General features: G+C 45.2%; 1 protein-coding gene and 1 long non-coding RNA gene across 3 annotated transcripts in view; one reads left to right on the forward strand and one right to left on the reverse strand.

Moving 5' to 3' along the window:
* Positions 1-322: 322 nt before the first annotated feature.
* LOC141366102 (uncharacterized) lies at positions 323-10,025 on the forward strand. Its single transcript, XR_012371109.1, has 3 exons — positions 323-508; positions 9,421-9,564; positions 9,656-10,025. It is a non-coding gene; the product is annotated as an uncharacterized lncRNA (long non-coding RNA).
* A 3,374-nt stretch (positions 10,026-13,399) lies between these two features.
* The window catches only part of LOC141369232 (voltage-dependent L-type calcium channel subunit beta-2-like), a 28,342-nt gene continuing 21,388 nt past the window's right edge, over positions 13,400-20,353 (reverse strand). For both annotated transcript variants that reach the window (XM_073874779.1, XM_073874785.1), the window contains one exon: positions 13,400-15,156. In XM_073874779.1, coding sequence (XP_073730880.1) covers positions 14,500-15,156 — 657 coding nt within the window. In that variant the 3' untranslated portion in view covers positions 13,400-14,499. The remainder of the gene's footprint in view (positions 15,157-20,353) is intronic.

Raw genomic sequence — 20,353 nt, forward strand, 5'->3', positions numbered from 1 at the left:
TTTCAAATGCATGTTCAACAAGTGTTGGCTTCATCCTTAAATAGGGGCCACCTGATTCACACCTGTTTCTTCACAAAATTGATGACCTCAGTGATTGAATGCCACACTGCTATTTTTTTGAACACACCCCTTTCAACTAATTCAACTAATTGCCCAATTGCACAGCCTTAAGAGCGTGCATATCATGAATGCTGGGTCTCATTTGTTTTCTACCAATCTACTGAACCTACTGGTAACTTGTTTGCCACGTAGCAATAAAAAAATATACTAAAAACCTTGATTATTCTGGTTAGTCACATTGTACTGCTATTATTTTGAACAATACTGTATTAGCAGACATAAGAAGCTATCCAAAACTCGTATACAAAAACAGAACATTAAAGGTATTCAAAAGACAGCACATTTCTGACTTTAAATTGTTAACCAGGAATGATTATAAGGAGAAACAGTATACTGTGGGCAGGACTGAACAAAGTAGATGGATTCAGTGAACGGCAGAGGAGAAATGGTAAGATTCATCTTTCAGTATAACTGATTTCTTATACTGTAGCTTAACTGATGTGAGACTTAAGTAATATCACATACTAGAGAGAGAGAGATGCAGAGCGGCCTCTGCTAAGGGAAACGTGGTAGAATTAACCCCACGGGAAAATACACACATAGGAACGCAAATGTGGGCGCCTAGCCAAATACAGTTTTACAGAGAATACATCTAGTTCGAGGCTGACAGCCAATGCTCCGCAACATCGGCTGTCACGGTGGACATGCTGTTAGTTTGACCGAGTTCAGTTCCATACCTAGAAAAGAGATCCCCTGCACAGGGCAAAGTCTGCTCTTTTTCCAGTTACCAAAGACCCAAACGAGCGAGGTGCTTGAACACATAATCTCTGCTGTGCAATGTTCTCAACTATCTCGCTGAACAGGCCGGCTGGGGACACTGGAGCATTCATGAGTCTGGTTTTATCAACACCACATACACACTCAAACTCAAGTTCAAAATCCAGTAAAAGAAAAGATGTGGAAAAACTGCGAGCCTCCGCTTTGGACCTTAGTTCCACCATCTTCAGACAAACAGTGTTCTTTTCCGAGCAGGATAGGTAGCTTCTCACATGCAGGTGATCTGCTGGCTTTCAAAGCAAAAAAGATTATTTGGTACTGCACCTGCTGCTCGTTAAATACTCACGTGACGGGACGGCGCCAGCAGATGCAAATACCCGCATGCCAAGTTCATTGGCGTTTTAGTAGTTTCTCGAAGTAGATTGGTCCCGCAATAGCGGGTTTACAATTCTTTGGTCACAACGTGACATTGTAGTGACCGACTGAAAGGGAACAAAGGTTCATCAGAGACATTATTAAGGGAGCAGTACATCAGTTCAATCGAGCTACAAACTTTAAGACTTGTAGATTTCAGACTTGTCTATATAAAGGAGCAAAAATTATCACATTATTGTGTATTATTTTGTATTGCTAGATTTAAAATTAAAGTGAAAAAAATTTAAATTCAATTCAATTCAATTTTATTTATATAGCGCTTTTCACAATACTCAATTGTTTCAAAGCAGCTTTACCTTAATAGAAGCAGTAAAAGCACAGAAAAACGACAGATAGCACAACATAATACACAATAGCATAAGCAGTCAAATTTGCTGCGACTATGACTCGACATTATGAGCGAGCGTATTACTAATGTAACGTCTAGGAGAAGAAGCTAAGTTAAGCCCAAGCAGGCTACCTCCCCGGGGTAAAAAACCCCCTAGGAGAAAAAAAAACAAAAACCCCGGGTTGTTCAGCCGAGGAAATAAAAAAAAAGTCCTAGGAGGGAAAAACCCTTGGGAGATATACATGTATATACACACATATAAACGGATAAGGAGATTAAGCGGAGATTAAGCGGGTCCTGCCGGTGATCCTTGGTCAGGCATCAGCTGGGCATCACATTGAAGGACGACCAGTAGATCAGAGGTGTGCCGACTTTCACATCTACCGGAACTAGGTCTGTTTGTCCCATTGTCCTCAGGGTCGAGGACGAGACAGGGAGAGAAAAACAAAATCATATTAAAGAAAAAGGTAAAGATTTAAGTATAGGAGCTGTACTGGTGCTCTTCCATTGCATAATACCCACGGTTTGGGTCCGGTCAGCTTACTTATATGCACTGGGTGCAATACATAGTACCCAATACTTTTTTAGTAACACCTCGGTTGGGGTTCCAAACGACCCAAGCCGATACCGAAACATGACGCAAAAACACTGTAGATCACTGATTGGTCAGAGAGAATCGTCACTACCTGCGTCATTGCTATAATGTAAAGATTAGCTTTACCTTTGTTCTAGCTTTACCTTTAAAGCTAACACCGCCAAAGTGAGGTGAGCCAACCTGACCCAAACCAAACCATGGGTACTATGCAATGGAAAAGCGTCATACGACACATGTATGCCGACCGTGTAGTACCCCCAGAAGGGGAAAAACAACACACAGGTAGACTTTTCTATGTTTTATACCTTGAGCGCATTGTTGCTGTAAAATGCATAAATATAGATTTAATGAAAATGTGGCAACTCAAAAGGGACAGAACTTGACAGTGCTTTGACTTCACATCATATACATTTTTGGCTTGTTCTACTGAAAGCTGCTGTCGGCAACTCTGCAGGATTGAGCAGTTTCCAAATGTTTATGTCACCGGGTGACGATTTGCAGGGGCAGAACCAAAAGTATGGAAGATGGGTTCCGCCAGATGATGGTTCCGCCCGGAAGAATAACTTCAAACACCGGAACTTCCGGGGTTTCCCCAAAGGCAAATCAAGCCGTATTGAGTACAGGTGAGGCCATTGAGTAAAGCGATTGCCGATAGGTCGATGAAGGGGAGGAGCAGAGTACAAAAAGGCCTCTGAAAACACAAACGGGGTGCTTTTGTGTGCTTTGTTCGCTGCTGTGCAGACTTGTGTGTATGCTCGAAACCGATCCCTTGGGGAAGGAAACGGAAGCCAGTTTATGGAATTGGAGGTGACTGGGTGAAAGGGAAACGATTTATCTACGTGACGTGTTACGAAGGAAGGATTTCCCGAAGAGTGTTTTGAGTGTGTTTACAGCAACGGCCCTATGGCGGAGAAAAGCGTGGGCGAGCCGGGAGAGAATATTAGGAAGAAAGTAAGAGAATACACCCTGTGAACGGACCTCCTTGTATGTGAGTACCCAAATCTTATCATATAGAGCATTTTTGAAGCGTGTCTGTCTCCCTAACCCATGTTGTGAGTTTGTCGCCCAAGAGTTCGGCCCCACTGGATGAGAGAAGCGTGGGTGAGCCGAGTGAGCGTACTTGGAGTAATTGGGAGATCCGACAACAAACCCTTAGAACCCTTCTCTTTGTGCTGGGAATTGCGCCCAACGAGTCACACGAGGAACCTGGGCTGAGCCGGCCAAATCCTTATGTCACGTAACGTTTGTGAGAAATGCTGTGGGTAAGTCTTTAGCTTTTACTTTGTGTGTGTGTACACTAAAGCTTGCAGTGTAGTGCTGTGCTTATACAGACGGAAGCCGCTCTCAGTCCGGTGAAGCCGTGTGAAGTTACCAGCACGTTGAGGCTAGACCAGTGCCAGTAAAGGCGATCAAATCGTCGGGTCTCCAGTGTGTCAACGTTAACCCTCGCCGATCCTGAGAGAGGACGGTGGTGAACCATAATTGTGCATCAGTGTGGGTAAGCGACTGGTATTTACTGTCTGGGCCGATTGATGTATACAGTTACCTACATTAATCATCTGCTTGCGGAGCCTCTCCAAGAGTTCGCCCCAGTTCAGTACCCCCGGAACCAGATAGGAGGGGGGGGTGACTAGGGAAGCGTTCGGCCTCGTACGCCTTGCCAGTCGTTGCTCTGCAAGTCCACTGCCCCCGGGAAAAGCGTGGGGTGAGGTAACCATTATAAATTTACTTGACTCTGTGTGAATACCTTACCTGTGTGGTGTAACTTACCTCTGCTTCTAGCACGAGCCGAAGAGGAACGCAAAGCCCCAGTCTGTAACTACTTACCTTTGTGCGAATACCTTACCTGTGTGGTGTAACTTACCTCTGCTTCTAGCACGACCCGAAGAGGAACACAAAGCCCCAGTCTGTAACTACTTACCTCTGTGTGAATACTTTACCTGTGTTGTGTAACTTACCTCTGCTTCTAGCACGACCCGAAGAGGAACGCAAAGCCCCAGTCTGTACTTTACTTACCTCTGTGTGAATACCTTACCTGTGTGGTGTAACTTACCTCTGCTGCTAGCACGACCCAAAGAGGAATGCAAAGCCCCAGTCTGTAACTACTTACCTCTGTGTGAATACTTTACCTGTGTGGTGTGACTTACCTCTGCTTCTAGCACGACCCAAAGAGGAACGCAAAGTCCCAGTCTGTAACTACTTATCTCTGTGTGAATACTTTACCTGTGTGGTGTAACTTACCTCTGCTTCTAGCACGACCCAAAGAGGAACGCAAAGCCCCAGTCTGTACTTTACTTACCTCTGTGTGAATACCTTACCTGTGTGGTGTAACTTACCTCTGCTGCTAGCACGACCAGAAGAGGAACGCAAAGCTCCAGTCTGTAACTTATTTACTTTCGTGTGGATACTTTACCTGTGTTGCATAACCCACCTCGGTTTTCAGTCCCGGCCGGCGAAATAACTTATTCCCGGGAATCAGGGTCGAACTCTCCTCCCCCTGCCATCCTCAATTCATCTTCGACGGCCGTGAGGTGCCCAGTCGAGTTCGCCATAGTGGCCCTAAGGGGCAAGAGAAGAGGCAAAACGCATCAGACAACCACCGGTGGCAAGTAGTAGAAATTTCCTAGATGAAGCACTAATTGTATTTCCCTGTTCTGCCTCAAGGAGAAGCGGAGGGCGCCACGGATTTAAGGAAACCCCTGGCAAGGAGTCCTAGCCCCCGCTCCACACTCGGAACTGTCCTGGAGACAAAAAGAAGAAACCTTGTTTTAAACTGCCCTTTCCCCTTTCCCCCTTACCTTTTTAAATATTTAATAAAGTTGTATTTTAACCGTAGTATACTCTGTCTGTCTGGTCATTGGGGTGGCTTAGGGAACCTCCCCGAGGTGGAAACTAGGAAGGGGCGTGACCCCTTAGCTATCTCGGGTCCGCTCCGACCTGTGACATTTACATTTTCATGTCCCTCCCACACTACCACCGAGCAACCGCCCTTCTCGGCGCATGTGCATCAGTAATATTGTGAACGCATACATAGCAAGAATACTTACATAGCACTCAGAGATACAATCAATGGTTCATAAAGCACAATTACCTGTCGAGAAGAAATGTGGCAAGCTCTGCATCCAACTTGAACCCTTTAAAATCTCGTAGATTCCTCCACCTTTCAAATGCTGGTCTGATATTGATCCTAGTTTTATTACGGCCACGGTCGCTTTCTATCTTTGTTTCCTGGTTGTTTTCCTAGCTCTAGTTGTTAACCGAGGAATCGAAAGTTTGTTAGTGAATGTTCTCTCCGCCATCACACTGCGTTCAATCCAACACAATATTGTAATGCGCGTGAAGGGGAGGGGGGATTTGTGGCGCGTGCAGGTACTGTGATTGACAGACAGATTTTACACAGCCCTGATTAGACCAAATGAACCGGCCTGCGCTGATTGGGCCAAGTAAACCGGGAGCGGTGGATTTAAAAAAAAAAAAAAACAGGCCCTAGGTGGAGCTAGAAGCACGGGTTCCCTTTCGAGAGCGGTCACTCGACATTGCGTCCGCTGACGCTATGGGAACTCCTCCCTCTTCCGGTTTCTCTGAAGCTTTTATTGAACAACGCCAGTGTTCTGGCCAATGCCGCCCATGACAGCATATAGGGGCGGGACTTCTGCTGCTATACAGCCTGTTTAGGCGGCAAAATACTCAGATTCTTTCTCTTCAACGTGACTGAAGCGTCTCGCCGTAGATCATCTCACTTGTGAGGGACGCAAGGATCGCTTCCCTTACACGTGTTCCGGCAGAATTTTACAAGGATTTAGAGCTTCGCTCCTCGAGTGAAGAACCGTGTATCCTATGGACTCCGAGAGAGGTAGAACAGCTTGTGCAGCCACTATCCTCTCATCCTAGACGACGACCCCTGTTTTGCGATAGGAGACTACTAGGCGCGCCGGTGGTGCTTATAGCGGGGTTTGTGTAGACCCGCACACACTCACAGGGTGTAACGCTGTTCCCTTTAAGCTGAGCAAATGCGCATCCCGCTATCTTATTGCCCGTTTGGGAATGTACCAACCAGCGACAGACACACTCTTTTGATTAGAGTGGTTTCTGCATGCGTGCGTGTGAGCATATAAGCACGGTCTGCATGCCAGCGTTACGTTTATGTGCTTGGTTGGGGATACAGACACGGGCTTCATGCGAGCCTGTCCCTCTCAGGAGCACTCTGGATTGAGTCTGCTCTGAGATATTCCACCCGAGACACTACAGTGCTGGTGACGAACGCCTCTCTGGTTGACCGACTGGCTTACAATTTCACAGCGCATCACTTACTGTACCACACAGCAATTTGCGCCTGCTCTTCATTAAGCAGGTCATGTCTCGGCTGCAGAAAATGCTACACAGACTTAAGGGCTGTTAAGGATTTTAGACTGTTTGAGATTGGTTTGGACCTAATGAATCGGTACATGATAGTGGAAAGTGTAAGCTTTGTCCTTATCCCAGTTGCGCTTTCTATGTAACACATTGTGCTCGGCTGAGTGCCAGCGGTTATGTGTTGCCCCGATTGGGTTTTGCTGCTTATACACGCAAAATCAGTAAGGAGAGCGAGGCTTCCTACTAGACGGCCCTCTTTACGCAGCGCCTGTAATGGTGTAAAGCAATGTCTACACCAAGGGTTTTCATTATCGCAGCGTTTCATGCTGGTGCCCTGGGCGCGCAGTGGCCAGGCACAATTCATTCTCTTAAGTGAGAGAAGCGACCAATCACTTGCCTATTTTAGTGTCGTCATGGACTATATATGCCCTAAAGGGACTATGTGCCTTAAACCACCCTCAGCGCAGTTAGAGCTTCGACGATTGCATTCTACCTTCCCATCTAGCTGATGTGAGCGGTGCCCGGTATGAGTGTTATACATTTATCTAAGCCAGGGATGGGCAACTTTGATAAGGCCAAGGGCCAGCATTTTCTCCTTTATACCAAGGGGGCCAGAACCACACCCACAATTTACATCATTCTTAATTTCCTTTATTAAGAAACCACAATATACAATAAACTGGTCTTTAAAGATTTTAACTATAAAACTTAGTAATTATGCTAATTCTAAATCATAACTTTATTTTCAGTGGACAAGCATTTCAGATAAAACTTCTTAACTGCATTGCTTTAACATCTGTAACAAGCAAGGCACTTTTTATTTAGTATAGAGAAGTTTCTTATCCCGCCCTTAGAGAACAAAATTATTTGAAATAAATAACACATAAATTCAAAACAAAATATATCTAAAAAATTTTAATAACAATGTATTTACCTTTCAAATCTTTGAGCAATTCTGGCCCGAGTACGACCCGTCACCCAAACCAGTGGCATTGGTTTTAACCCGACTGGACCCGAATGTAAACTGAAGTGTGTGCAGTCTGCAGCCCTGGTGGCCTCGCAACAAATTTGGTGAGCTGCTCCATTTGTTTATATGACGATGACACCAAGGTAACTGCTAAAATTTACATTTAAAAATATCTGACATGTCTGTCTGAACGAAAATTAACCTATCGCCAGCCACACAATGTTGCAAGCGCTCTTGCAAACAGAGGAGAGGTTTGAAAAGGAAATGGACACAAACATGCGAGAGTTCAGGGCTTCTCGGGTCCGTTCGGCAAAAACACATTCATTTTAAATAACCCGAGACCGGATTATTGTACCCGACCCATGTCCGAGGCATGCGTGAAACTTTTAGACCCGAACCTGATCGGGTCTTGGGGCGGACTTCGGGTTTTCGGACTCCGTGAAGACCTCTTCTTCACATAAGCCCAAACACGGGACTATGCTTACTGTGAGGATCCGCAGGACATAACGCCCCCTCCTGGTTAGGAGTATTTACGTCCTAATACAAAAATCATAATTTTAAAAGTATTTGATTATGTATAATATGTATCCAGCGGGCCGTATTAGAATTTACCCCGGCCGTGTGCGGCCCTCGGGCCGCCAGTTGCCCATCCCTGATCTAAGCACTCCGCTCTGACATTGCTGTTAAAGCATCTCTTTATGCTTCAGAGATGGGCTGTGGCATTTGTATACAATTGCTGAGACCTGCCCAGCTCATTCTCAGAAATTTTCCTGCTCCACCTAAGCAATCAGCTGCTGGGATCCAGCTGGTTTTACTGGATCATTAGGTGCTAAATGAGGGCAGCACATTACTGCCACACTGGCATAGCGGTGTTATTCTAATTCGGCAGTCGCACTATCCGACGCCTATTCATAGTTTGTACCGGATTGCCAATACAACTGTATTACTGCTGATATATAAGTATGGAGCCGCGTTTTTGCTTCATCCTTGTATTTTCACACTAACTATCTTGGCCATCGTGCATCATAGGTTAATACCAGCAAATACTCTGCGCGGATATTCTTGCTACTGCCCACGTTGGGCTTGGCCTAGCCGTTGCTGTTGTACTGTTACAGGTTGCTTATCTGCTGTAGGGCTACAATAAGACCTACATGCAGCCTGTGACTGTATACATTCTGTTCTGAATGAGCTTCTGATTAAGTCCCTGGACACTCAGGCATCCAATCTACTTTGCGTTGGCTTACACAGACTGGGCGGGGATTGTGCCCCGACTCTGCTAAGCATTGCGGCGCATGGACTTGAGTAAGCTCCACTGGAGCTGCTCTTCGCTGTTCTCACGGCGTGTTTGAATACATCTCCCATAGCGTCAGCGGACACAATGTCGAGTGACCGCTCTCGAAAGGGAATGTCTTGGTTACTATCATAATCTCGGTTCCCTGAGAGACGGGAACGAGACATTGCGTAAGCCGCCGTGTCACTGCTCAGATCAGCTCTACTGTTCGTTCAGTCGAAAGAATCTGAGTATTTTGCCGCCTAAACAGGCTATATAGCAGCGGTAGTCCCACCCCTATATGCTGTCATGGGCGGCATTGGCCAGAACACTGGCGTTGTTCAATAAAAACTTCAGAGAAATCGGAAGAGGGAGGAGTTCCCATAGCGTCAGCGGACGCAATGTTTCGTTCCCGTCTCTCAGGGAACCGAGGTTACGATAGTAACCGAGACGTTTTTTTCTTAAACAGTCTAATTTATGTTTTGTAATTTATGTAATCTATCAGTGCATAGTGTTGGTTTCAGTGAATATGATCAAAAAATATGATCAAATAAGTTGCCGACCGCAGCTTAAATAGCTAAAAGGTTCACCATTCATTAACATTTACTCAATGATTGTTTCTTTATTTGTCAAAGGAAACCCAGAAACATTTCAGGGAGCAGATGATGTTTGTGGTGCACTGTATACTGTTTGGGGCTTTCGAATTATGGATACACCTTGTTCACAAAAGCTTGGATACATCTGCCAAAAAAGCCGCTCTGTTACCACTGCTTTACCTGGTAAGCTTTACATTTCTTAATTCATTATATATTAACAGAAATGTTTGTTTTGGTTGCTACATGTGTTTGTTTGTTGTTGTTTGTTTTTCAGCAACATCCCAATAAGTTTCTGCATAAAGATTTAGCCAGTGAAGAATTGGAATCCAGGGCCTCAGAGGCTTGCCATTATATCAAATAAGATAATGGACAAACAAAAAGCAAAGTAATATCCAGTATGTGCAGTGCATGATTTTTACCATTAAGCTTGTAATCTGCAACATTTACATTTATACATTTGGCAGACGCTTTTTAAGCTATACATTTAATAAGTCTGTGTGTTCCCTGAGATCTAACCAACATCCCTTTGTGCTGCCATCACAATGATTTACCAAAACTGACTACAGGCACATCCGGGAACTTGACTGTAAATTTCGTCACCGCCCCTTTTTGGGGGATAAAAAAAGCAGACCTTCCATTGACCTCCATTCAAAATAGCGGAACAAAGCAACGTTTTAAAACAGCCGGCAGGCGTAAATAACTTATGAAATCACTCAGATTAAACATGTTGAGTAATAATTATCTGTCCACCCTGCCTGCCATAGAGCGTGAAAGATACATTAACACATTTGATTTGGTCAGTGTAGAAACGTGTCCCTTTCATTCTCACAGCGTCAAATTTGTGTAGCAACGCCATCCAGTGATTGCTGGAAATATCGCTAAGCCAGTTAGTTGTATGACTCAACGGAAAAGTGCACTCAGTACTCTAAATATAAAAAGACATAATAAATAAATACGAAGTAACTTTCAAATACGAAGTAAAATCATTCACTTGCTTCCCTGTTGACTCAATGAGGCAATGAGGTACGAGTAAATGTCCAGGTAAGACACCTCTGGCCAATAGAGAGCGTTGTTGCACGGATTTGATGCTGGGAGAATGGAGGGGACTTGTTTTTGTGTTGACCGGGTTGAATGTGTTGGTGTGTCTTTCGTGCTCTGTGGCAGGCAGGGTGGACAGATATTTGCTCGACGTGTTTGGTCTGAGTGATTTCATAAGTTGTTTGCGCCTGCCGGCTGTGTACGAAGGTTGCTTTGTTCCGCTGTTTTGAATGGAAGTCAATGGAAGGTCTAGTCTGATTTCCCCCAAAAGTGGGCGTGAACCTGTTCAGAGACATTCTATGACGTTGCGCCGGTTGTGCGTATAGGGCTTGGGAGTCGTGACGACTTATCGTGGCGGCCATGTTGATTGCCTCCTTTACTGCTACTCGGACTGCTGCGCTCTGTTTACAGACATAATTTCTCTGAATTGTGTGCCTTAATTTGATTAATTTGTCATTCTTTTTTCAACCATAGTAAACCGTTGCTGTACGAATAATAAAGTAACACATTAAAAGTAATTTACGTTAAAAATTACAGATAAGGAAAACACTTCATTATGTTTTATTCAATGTAGGAAACCAAACATTAACCTCAACCCCTCAGTAAGGTGTATACATGACATACATGATATTTATATATACGACAGTGAAGTATAACATCAGAATATTAATTTATATAGCTTAAGTCAACATTAAACATTGAAAATAAGGGAAATGTCCCGGTTTACTCGCCCAAAATACAGAAAAATTTTTACATCTTTCTGTTGCTATCCCTCTGCTGACAGCAAAAACAGCTGTAATACAAAAACTGCTGCATTAACTAAGCTAGTTGTGAAGCTAGGTCGTACGTGACTTTACTTACAAATTGGCGTGAAATTTTGCAACCACGCTGTTATCTTAAAATGGCTCTTTAGTCACTCTTTTTTCATATGGATCCAAACCGTTAATAGTTCCGATTATGTCCACATATCGCTTCCCTGTTTAACATATCGCAGTAAATTCCACATCCTTTTCCGGATTTTAACATCTTTTTCTTTCTTTTAATTCTCCCAACTCTGCTGCTTCTCCTCGTTCGACTTGCTGTATGTTTACATTCGCGAGGCCATCAACATGGCCGCCCCGTCCCAGAATGCAACGCGGCGCCCAAGCCCTATTGAGTTATAGACCATGTATTTGTCTTTATTAAAAAGTTAATTAAGACAACATACTGTATGCTGGGGGAAAGCATTTCCACTTTCCATGTTGTAGACCAGCAAACCAGCATCCCATTAAGTCTGTATGTACATTAAAAATGATTTAAGATCAATTATGGGTATGTATCATATTTTTTGTTCCAAATACAACTTGCAAAATAATATGACTAGCTCCACTGGCATAACTACATGTTGTTAAACGCTTTGCATTTACATATGCAAGATATCCTGTGCCATTTCGCAACGACAAGATTTGGAATGAGCACAGGCCAAATTCAGGTAAAAATCTACTGGCGCAGGTATCGATTTTAAGTCACTATCAGTTTTTAGTAACATTTTTTTAAAGTGTGGGTTATGATTTACAAATTACGTTCATTCAGTTTGCTGGCGAAGTTTGTAGTTTGCTCAGTTTTAACACACAAACGCAAAGTTCATATAAGGATTATTTTTCTTTCAACTAAGAGAATAGATAGCAGCCTAATAATAAAGTAAAGTAACTCCAGTATAAGAATCACCAATGATAAAGCAAACCTGCAAATTTGAGCTGTCCTGTCTATTTGTACCTTTTATGAGACCGCAGTTATTTTCAAATTTATTTGTCCATCTAAAATGCATTTTTAGTTCATAGAAAGATGCCTGTCATTTGTGAATAAAATAAAATACATATGTTTTAATAAATATAAACTGAGACTTGACAATGAGAGTCTGTTTGACATGAGGTTAATAAATTAACATGAACAGATTAAAATTGTGCTTTTTGTTATAAGAAAAGCAATTCCTTATTATTAACCTTATATTATTTACTTTTTTAGTTTTATTATTAATGTTATGAATTATTTGCTTTATGTGCCTAAAGCTCCATATGTTATTGTGTGTTGAATAATAAAACCAACCAACCCTCCAAGTGAAGGTGATGTGACGATTTCATTCCCAAAACCTTCTGACATCACAAGGGAAGACAAATTTCATTTACCTGTTTTTTCATATGCTTCAAGTGAATGGTTTACCAATACTAAGTTACTGGGTTGATCTTTTTCACATTTTCTAAGTTGATAGAAGTACTGGGGACCCGATTAAAGCACTTAAACTTGGAAAAAGTCAGATTTTCATGATATGTCCCCTTAAAATAAATAAAGTAACACTTTACATTAAGAAGTATTTGTTAATATTAGTAAATGCATCTGCTAACATGAACTGACAATGATCCATAGCAGCATGTATTAATCTGTGTTAATGTTAGTTAAAGTTACTTAATCTGTTCATATTAGTTCACAGTGCAAAACTAATGAAGTGAATACAAAATAAGAACTGCATTTGTAAAACAATAAACACAACAGAAATTAATAAATGTGAATTTTGCAGTAATTAATCATATAAATAAATACAAATGACATTCAGATTGATTGAATATAGAAATCCATCTGTATTCTCAGTTTTATCAGTCCATATCTAGAAAGGCATTTATGAGGTATATACAAATGCATAGAAACCATTTTCAATATAGTGTTTTCACAAACTAATGCATAGAGTACTTAGAATAGTATCTAATAGTATCAGATGCAAATAAATCCCATGCTTTTAGATGTATCAATAACAGATCATAGTGTCTAACCTTTCATGTTTTCCTGTCTTAACCACACTGCAAACACAGATTTCAAAATGCTGTTGTAATAAAATGGCTTTTTTCAAAATCATTGAGGTCATTTTTTACAGGTCAACAAAGTTTTTTTTTTTTTTTTGCTTTATGCAGATGAGACTTATGACTAAAGAAAAATATATCATTTTGACTGTAGAGAGAGGGAAAGGATAATAATGTTCAGGGTCACAAAATATGTTGTTATAAGTAGGCTTCTATTCAATTCGGCCAAGAATCGGTATTGGTATCGATATCGTTATTTTTTCCTCACTATCATACAATTGCTTATTGTTTCATGATAAGGGCAGATTATATCCTGGCAATTGAAAGAGTTGGAAATACGCATCAGAGCTTACGCTGTGTGATTATTTTGATTTGGGTAAAAATGACAACAGAAATGCAGTTTGTACGCTCTGCACTTCTACTGTAGGATTTCACAACATAATTCATTTCAAACAAAGAGTATAAAGCAAAACTATTGGTATCAGCGCAGACATTTTGTATCTAAATGGTACATCACTTGTTGTGGGAATCCCAACAGAACCATCATAGTTTCAAATATTCAGTGCTAATAAATGCAAGATTCACAACATAATTCATTTCCTGTAGTGAATATTTGTTGTTGCGTTTACAATAATCTATTTCTCCAATGTTTTCTTATTACCCACACCTCCTTTAGTAACACAGATTCCTCAGTAGCTTATATGACTGATAAAAACAAACACACACAAAAGAAAAATCAAAAAGCCATATCCCTTCTTTGTCAGAGGCCACAGTTTTAAATCATATTTTGCTGTGGTGCTATATATTGAATAAGTACATCCCAAAAGTCCACAAAGATGATGACATCAGTTTGCATACAGTATGTGCGCTTCACAGTAAGATTTATGATAGTAACAAGCAAGGAGGCAATCGTGGATTTATGATTGGGGATCAAACTATCATCATTTAGTAATAAAATAAAAAAACAGCATGTGGTCAAAAGTATGTGGACATCTGTAATAAATAACCAAAGATAGTCAAATCAATTACATTAAAAAGGGAGGCTTCATATTGCACTAATCTTAATGTCTACAGTAGAAAAAAGCCTGAGGAGCACAGAATTATTAAGAGAGATGCAAGATGTCAACCAGAGGAGGCTCATGCAGCGGCATCAACAGATAAAGAGAGAGACAGTGAGACCGTACAGTATTATCCTGAGTACACAGTTGCCAGCATTTCACATAGCAGCATTAAAATAATCCAGACCCTCTTAATGATGAATGTACCTATCTTCTGTCCATTCTTCTGTCTCTGCACACCTGTCTCTGTCCCGCTGGTACGGGTAGTGATTGTGATGCAGGTGAGCGTAGCGTTGATCATGACGTGAGTGCAGCTGGCTCGGGTGTCTCTGCTGTCTGTTACGTTCATTGTGCTCAAGCTCGTACTCCGGCTGTCTGTGCTGTGAAAAATCCACGGGGATGTCTGTGGTCCTATGATGGTGATGATGATGACGATGGTTGTGATGGTGGTGGTTATGGTCCCTGTGGGTTGTGGTCCTGTTGTGGTAGACCTCGGGTTGGTCCGGGTCGCCCTCATCCAGGGGCGTGCGCCTGCTCCGGGAGTCTTTAGTGGGGTGCAGCTCCACGTTGGGGGGCTGCTGGTGGCGCACGTGGTGCTGGTGTTTGTTATGATGTTCAGTTCGATTTGTGCTGGAGCGATGGTGATGATGGTGGTGGTGATGACTGCGTTTCTTTGGCTCACTACGAAGAAGCCTCTCCTCTTCCTCTGCTTCTGCTTCTTCTTCTTGCACTTCCTCGTCCTCCTCTTCTTCCTCTTTCGTCTCCTGGGGATGGGACAGAGGAGCCTGCTGAGGCTCTTGAGATCCCTTTCTCTTAGTTGCAGCTGTTTTCTTGCTTTGCTGTTCATCCTATATAGAGGACAAGATGAATGAATATTATTTTTATTTCATGATGTTTCCTTTTTTTTACCTTTCTTTTACACTCTTGAAAAAAATCATATCTGGCTCCCCAAAGAACCTTTCAGTCAACATAAAAAAAAAACAATTGGAGAGTTCAAATGCAAAACTCTCTTATTGCATCTTACATGTTTCCTCTTATGTTTAGGTTCAGTAATTTCACTAGGATAGAAATAAATAGGAGTGAGGTGTTGGGGAGGCAAGGGAATGCTAAAAAAATCCAGGAACGATAAGCTAGCTGTATATGTCACCACTAGGGGCTGGCTGTGTTTGACTAAAGCCACGCCCCTTTTCAACTCCCACCTCGAGGAGGTCCCCAAAGCCAACCCAATGACCAGACAAACACGGAAACAGGTGAGTAAAATTTAAAACAAGCTTTATTGAATTTAAATATTTAAAAGAACTGGGGAATTGGGGAAAGGGGGATTTAAAACTAATAGGCTTCTTCTCCTCCCTCCAGGGAGACTGCAGCCACGGGCAGACAGGGGCAAAGGCAACAGGGGTGTCAATCACCATAAGCCGGGGGAAAGAGGGAATCGTCAGGCTCCGGCCTGGACCCTGTTAACCGTGGCGCCCTCCTTCTTCTTTCCCGGAGGCAGAACAATTTCGGTGTGACTGGTAGGAGATTTTCCACTGTCCGTGAACCTTTCCTCGGTCCGGCAGGGGGTCCTCGCCCCACGTGCCTTCACGTCCCCCGCAGGTGTTCACTGCGACACAGAAACACGGTTAGTGTGGATTTGGTATGCTTCTCACCGGTTCTGCCGCTTACAGCTCTCGGGGTAGGTAGCGCGTTACACCGTCTGTCCTCCGATTGTTCACTCTCGTCCTCCTTTCTCTCCTCAGGCGGCCACTAGGACACAAAGGTACTGTTACTTGGACTTCGAGTATGTCTCACCGGTTCTGCTGCGTACAGCTTTCTGGGTAGGTATCACATTCACAGTCTGTTCTTCAGTGGTTCACTCTCGTTCTTCTCTCTCTCCACAGGTGGCCGCTAGGACACAAAGACACTGTTACTGAAACTTCGAGTATTTCTCACCGGCTCTGCTGCATACAGCTTTCTGGGTAGGTATCACGTTCACAGTCTGTTCTTCACTTATTCACTCTCGTTCTTCTCTCTCTCCACAGGTGGCCGCTAGGACACAAAGACACTGTTACTGAGACTTCGAGTATTTCTCACCGGCTCTGCTGCATACAGCTTTCTGGGTAGGTATCACGTTCACAGTCTGTTCTTCAATTATTCACTCTCGTTCTTCTCTCTCTCCACAGGTGGCCGCTAGGACACAAAGACACTGTTACTGAGACTTCGAGTATTTCTCACCGACTCTGCTGCATACAGCTTTCTAGGTAGGTATCACGTTCACAGTCTGTTCTTCACTTATTCATTCTCGTTCTTCTCTCTCTCCACAGGTGGCCGCTAGGACACAAAGACACTGTTACTGAGACTTCGAGTATTTCTCACCGACTCTGCTGCATACAGCTTTCTAGGTAGGTATCACGTTCACAGTCTGTTCTTCAATTATCCGCTCTCGTTCTTCTCTCTCTCCACAGGTGGCCACTAGGACACAAAGGCACTGTTACTGAGACTTCAAGTATTTCTCACCGGCTCTGCTACCTACAGCTTTCTGGATAGGTATGGCTTTTTCTTCTCCGTAGGTCAGCAGAGGGGCGAAGGTCACACACCACCTCACCGGGTCGAGCGCTGCCCTATCTCCACTGCCCGTAGGCCGATCGAATCCTGGACAGGGGCGCCCCTTTGTAGGGACCGCGGGGGCGGCGGACTCTTTCGCCTCTGACTCTGCGACAAAAGACAGACACAGGTAAGTGTACACCACGAATACTTCCAATACTTCACTCACAGCCCTGGACAGCTCTTGGTCCGCGTCCCTTCGTCCTCCGAAACAGCACACAGCGTATGGTAGCAGAAATTTCTGAGGTCGTTAGCCCCTCCGTCCTCTGCCCAGTAGAGAAGATGGATGTACGGGGCTTCGTCTACAAGACACACAGCAACCCACAGCAAATACACAGCACCACTCCAATGTGAAAGCTTATTATTTGTAAAGTCTCACTCACCACGCTATAAGTGCAACACCACAAGGAAAAGCGCCCGGTGTCCTCCACTGCGCTTGGGCTAAATAGGGGCGATGGCAAACACGACCGAAATAAAGTCTCGTTGCTGTGCTGTTTTGGATCTATACTTCCAGCGGCTCGCCCACCACGCTATTATAGGGGCAGGGCCGCCCGTTTCCTCCTCGAGGACTCCAACGATCACACAGGTTAATCTCTGCAGTTTACTCCACACCAAACAAGTATACTCACAGCGGATAGCCTTTGTTTACGTTGTACAACAAGGTCAGTTTTCTTCCTGCTTTACTCCTTCAAAAGTACTGGTTAAACCAAAGTTCCTTTCTACTCATCGGATTTTCCGTTTACTCCAGCAGGTCCACCGTCAACTACAGTGAGAGAGGGAGAGAGAGAAATACAGACAGCCACCACGTCTGACAATGAGCACAGCTCCGTTCCTCAGCACACACTAACAACGAACACAACTGTCATCTAACTGCGCTTTTTATACTCCTCTTTGTACTCCAGTTATCCAATTACTCGGCGATCTCTTCAACTAGGCACAGCTGTGCCCAATCGGCTGATTACAGCCTTCGTGGAGCCACCGGATGTCCGGTGTTTCTGTTTTTCCGGTCGGGGCGGAAACATCCGGGCGGAACCAAACTTCTTCAACTTTTGGTTCCGCCCTGAAAAATCGTCACCCCGTGACATCCTCCCCCGCCAATGCATTCTAGTCCCTGGAATGCCTTCGAGTAGTCCACTCACCATAGCGGGAAGGGGGCCGGCCGCGATTCTCCCGTTGGGAGCGCCTCACAGGGGAGTCAGGTTCGGCGGGCTCGGGCACAACCTCAGGTTGTCCTTGGGCGGCCGGGGGTTCGGCTGGCTCTGGTGCTGGTCCTGGCTGCCTCTGGGCGGCCGGGGGTTCAACTGGCTCAGGTGCTAGCTCTGGCTCTCCTGGGGCGGCCGGGGGTGGTGCCACCACGGGTAAGCCTGGTACCACAGCCCATCCTTCCATCCAGGGGGCCGTTGGTGCCGGTTCCGCAACTACCTCCTCCGTGACCTCGGGATAATTTGGACAAGGGCGAATCATGTTTCGGTGTACCACACGTTCAGGGCCGGCCTTTCCTTCCGGCCGGATGGTATACACCGGCTGTCCCGGTCTCTGCTGCCTGCAGACTACGTACGGGGTGGCCTCCCAACGGTCACTCAACTTTCCTTTACCTTGCCGCCGGTTGTCTCGTACCAAGACTCTCTCTCCTGGTAACAAGGGGGCGTCCCGGGCCGTCCGGTCGTACAACCGCTTGTTCTTTTCTCCTGTGGCCCGTATCTTCTGGGATACCTGCTCGTAGGCAAAGTGCAGCCGTTGGTGGTGGCGCCCCACCCATTCCGTCACGCTTCCTTCCTCCTGGCCAGCGGCCGCTCCCAAGACCAGGTCCGTCGGCATCCGCACATGCCTACCGAACATCAGATAAGTGGGGGCATACCCCGTCGTACTATGAATGCTGTTATTATAGGCTTGTAAGAGGTTCGGTAGAGCACTCACCCAATCGCTCTGCTTCCGTTGATCCAGGGTCCCTAAGAGCCCCAACAGGGTTTGATTAAACCTCTCGCAACAGCCGTTTCCTTGAGGGTGATATGACGTCGTATGGGTCTTCGTGCACCCATACAGCTGGCATAATTCCCGGATCACCTTTGATTCGAAATTTGCCCCTTGATCTGAATGCAAGAACTCTGGACATCCGAACGTTTGGAAGACGTGCCGCCATAGAGCCGTTGCGGTGGTACTTGCCGTCTGATCGAGGGTGGGGACTGCCCATGCGTACTTCGTAAACAGGTCGGTGATTACTAAGATGTTTGGATAGCGGTCCTGTGGCCGGCCCAGTGTTAGGAAATCCATCGCCATGATGTGGAGGGGAGCTTTGGCACATATGGGTATCATCGGCGCTCGGGCCTCTCGTCGAGACTTGAACAACATACACCTGGGGCAAGCTTGGACCAAGCTACGTACTGATGCTTCCAGCCCCGGCCAGTAGAAGAACCTGCGCAGCAGCGATACCGTCCGTTCTTGACCCTGGTGCCCCAGCTGGTCATGGTAGGCGGACACCAGGGCTGCTGCTTGGTCGGCGGGCACCACGATCTGGCGCACCTCCTCGTCCAGCTTCGGATCACTAACTTTTCGGCAAAGCACCCCTTCCTGTAGCTCCAGCTTGTCCCACTGTCCCAGCAGTCTTCTTCCCGTCTCTGTCTGGGTCAGCCTCTCGGACGACGTTGGCCGCCGGCCTTGTTCCACCCACATCTTCACCTGGCGTAAATCCTGATCCTGGGCCTGCCGTTCTTTCCACCGGCAGGGGTCCCAACCCCAGCTCCCGGGTACCGCCTCCTGCTGGCCTCCTGGTGCTTCCACAACCCCTATCAGATAGCCTTCCCTCTGGCTTTCCTCTTCTTGGCCATCACAGCAACCGGGGCCGTCCACCTCTGGCAATCGGGACAAGACATCCGCGTTCGTGTGTTCCCGCCCAGGCCGATACTGCAGTTGGTAATCGAAATTGGCAAGTTGTGCCACCCAGCGCTGCTCCACAGCCCCCAACTTCGCTGTCTGTAAATGTACCAGAGGATTATTGTCTGTAATCACCGTTACCTTAGCACCCCAGAGGTAGTCCTTAAACTTCTCACTCAGGGCCCACTTTAGGGCCAGCAGTTCCAGTTTGAATGAGCTATAGTTTGCATCGTTCCTCTCCGCTGGGTGGAGGCTTCGGCTTGCGTAGGCGATCACCCGTTCCGTACCCGCTTGTCGTTGGGCCAAGACTGCTCCCAGCCCCAGGTTGCTAGCGTCTGTATACAAGAGAAATGGCTGGGTAAAGTCTGCATAGGCCAAGATAGGAGCCTGTAACAATTCCTGTTTCAATCTCTGAAATGCCCCCTCACAGAACTCATCCCAATCAATAGGGGGTGACCCCCGTCCCCGGTTTCGCCCTGTGCCGACCAGTAGCTGGTTAAGGGGCTTGGCAATCTTGGAAAAGTCTTTTATGAACCGTCTGTAGTACCCCACAAACCCTAGAAATGACCGCACTTGCCTCACAGTCTTGGG

This window comes from Misgurnus anguillicaudatus, chromosome 2 (genome assembly GCF_027580225.2).
Source record: "Misgurnus anguillicaudatus chromosome 2, ASM2758022v2, whole genome shotgun sequence".
Classification (NCBI taxonomy): domain Eukaryota; kingdom Metazoa; phylum Chordata; class Actinopteri; order Cypriniformes; family Cobitidae; genus Misgurnus; species Misgurnus anguillicaudatus.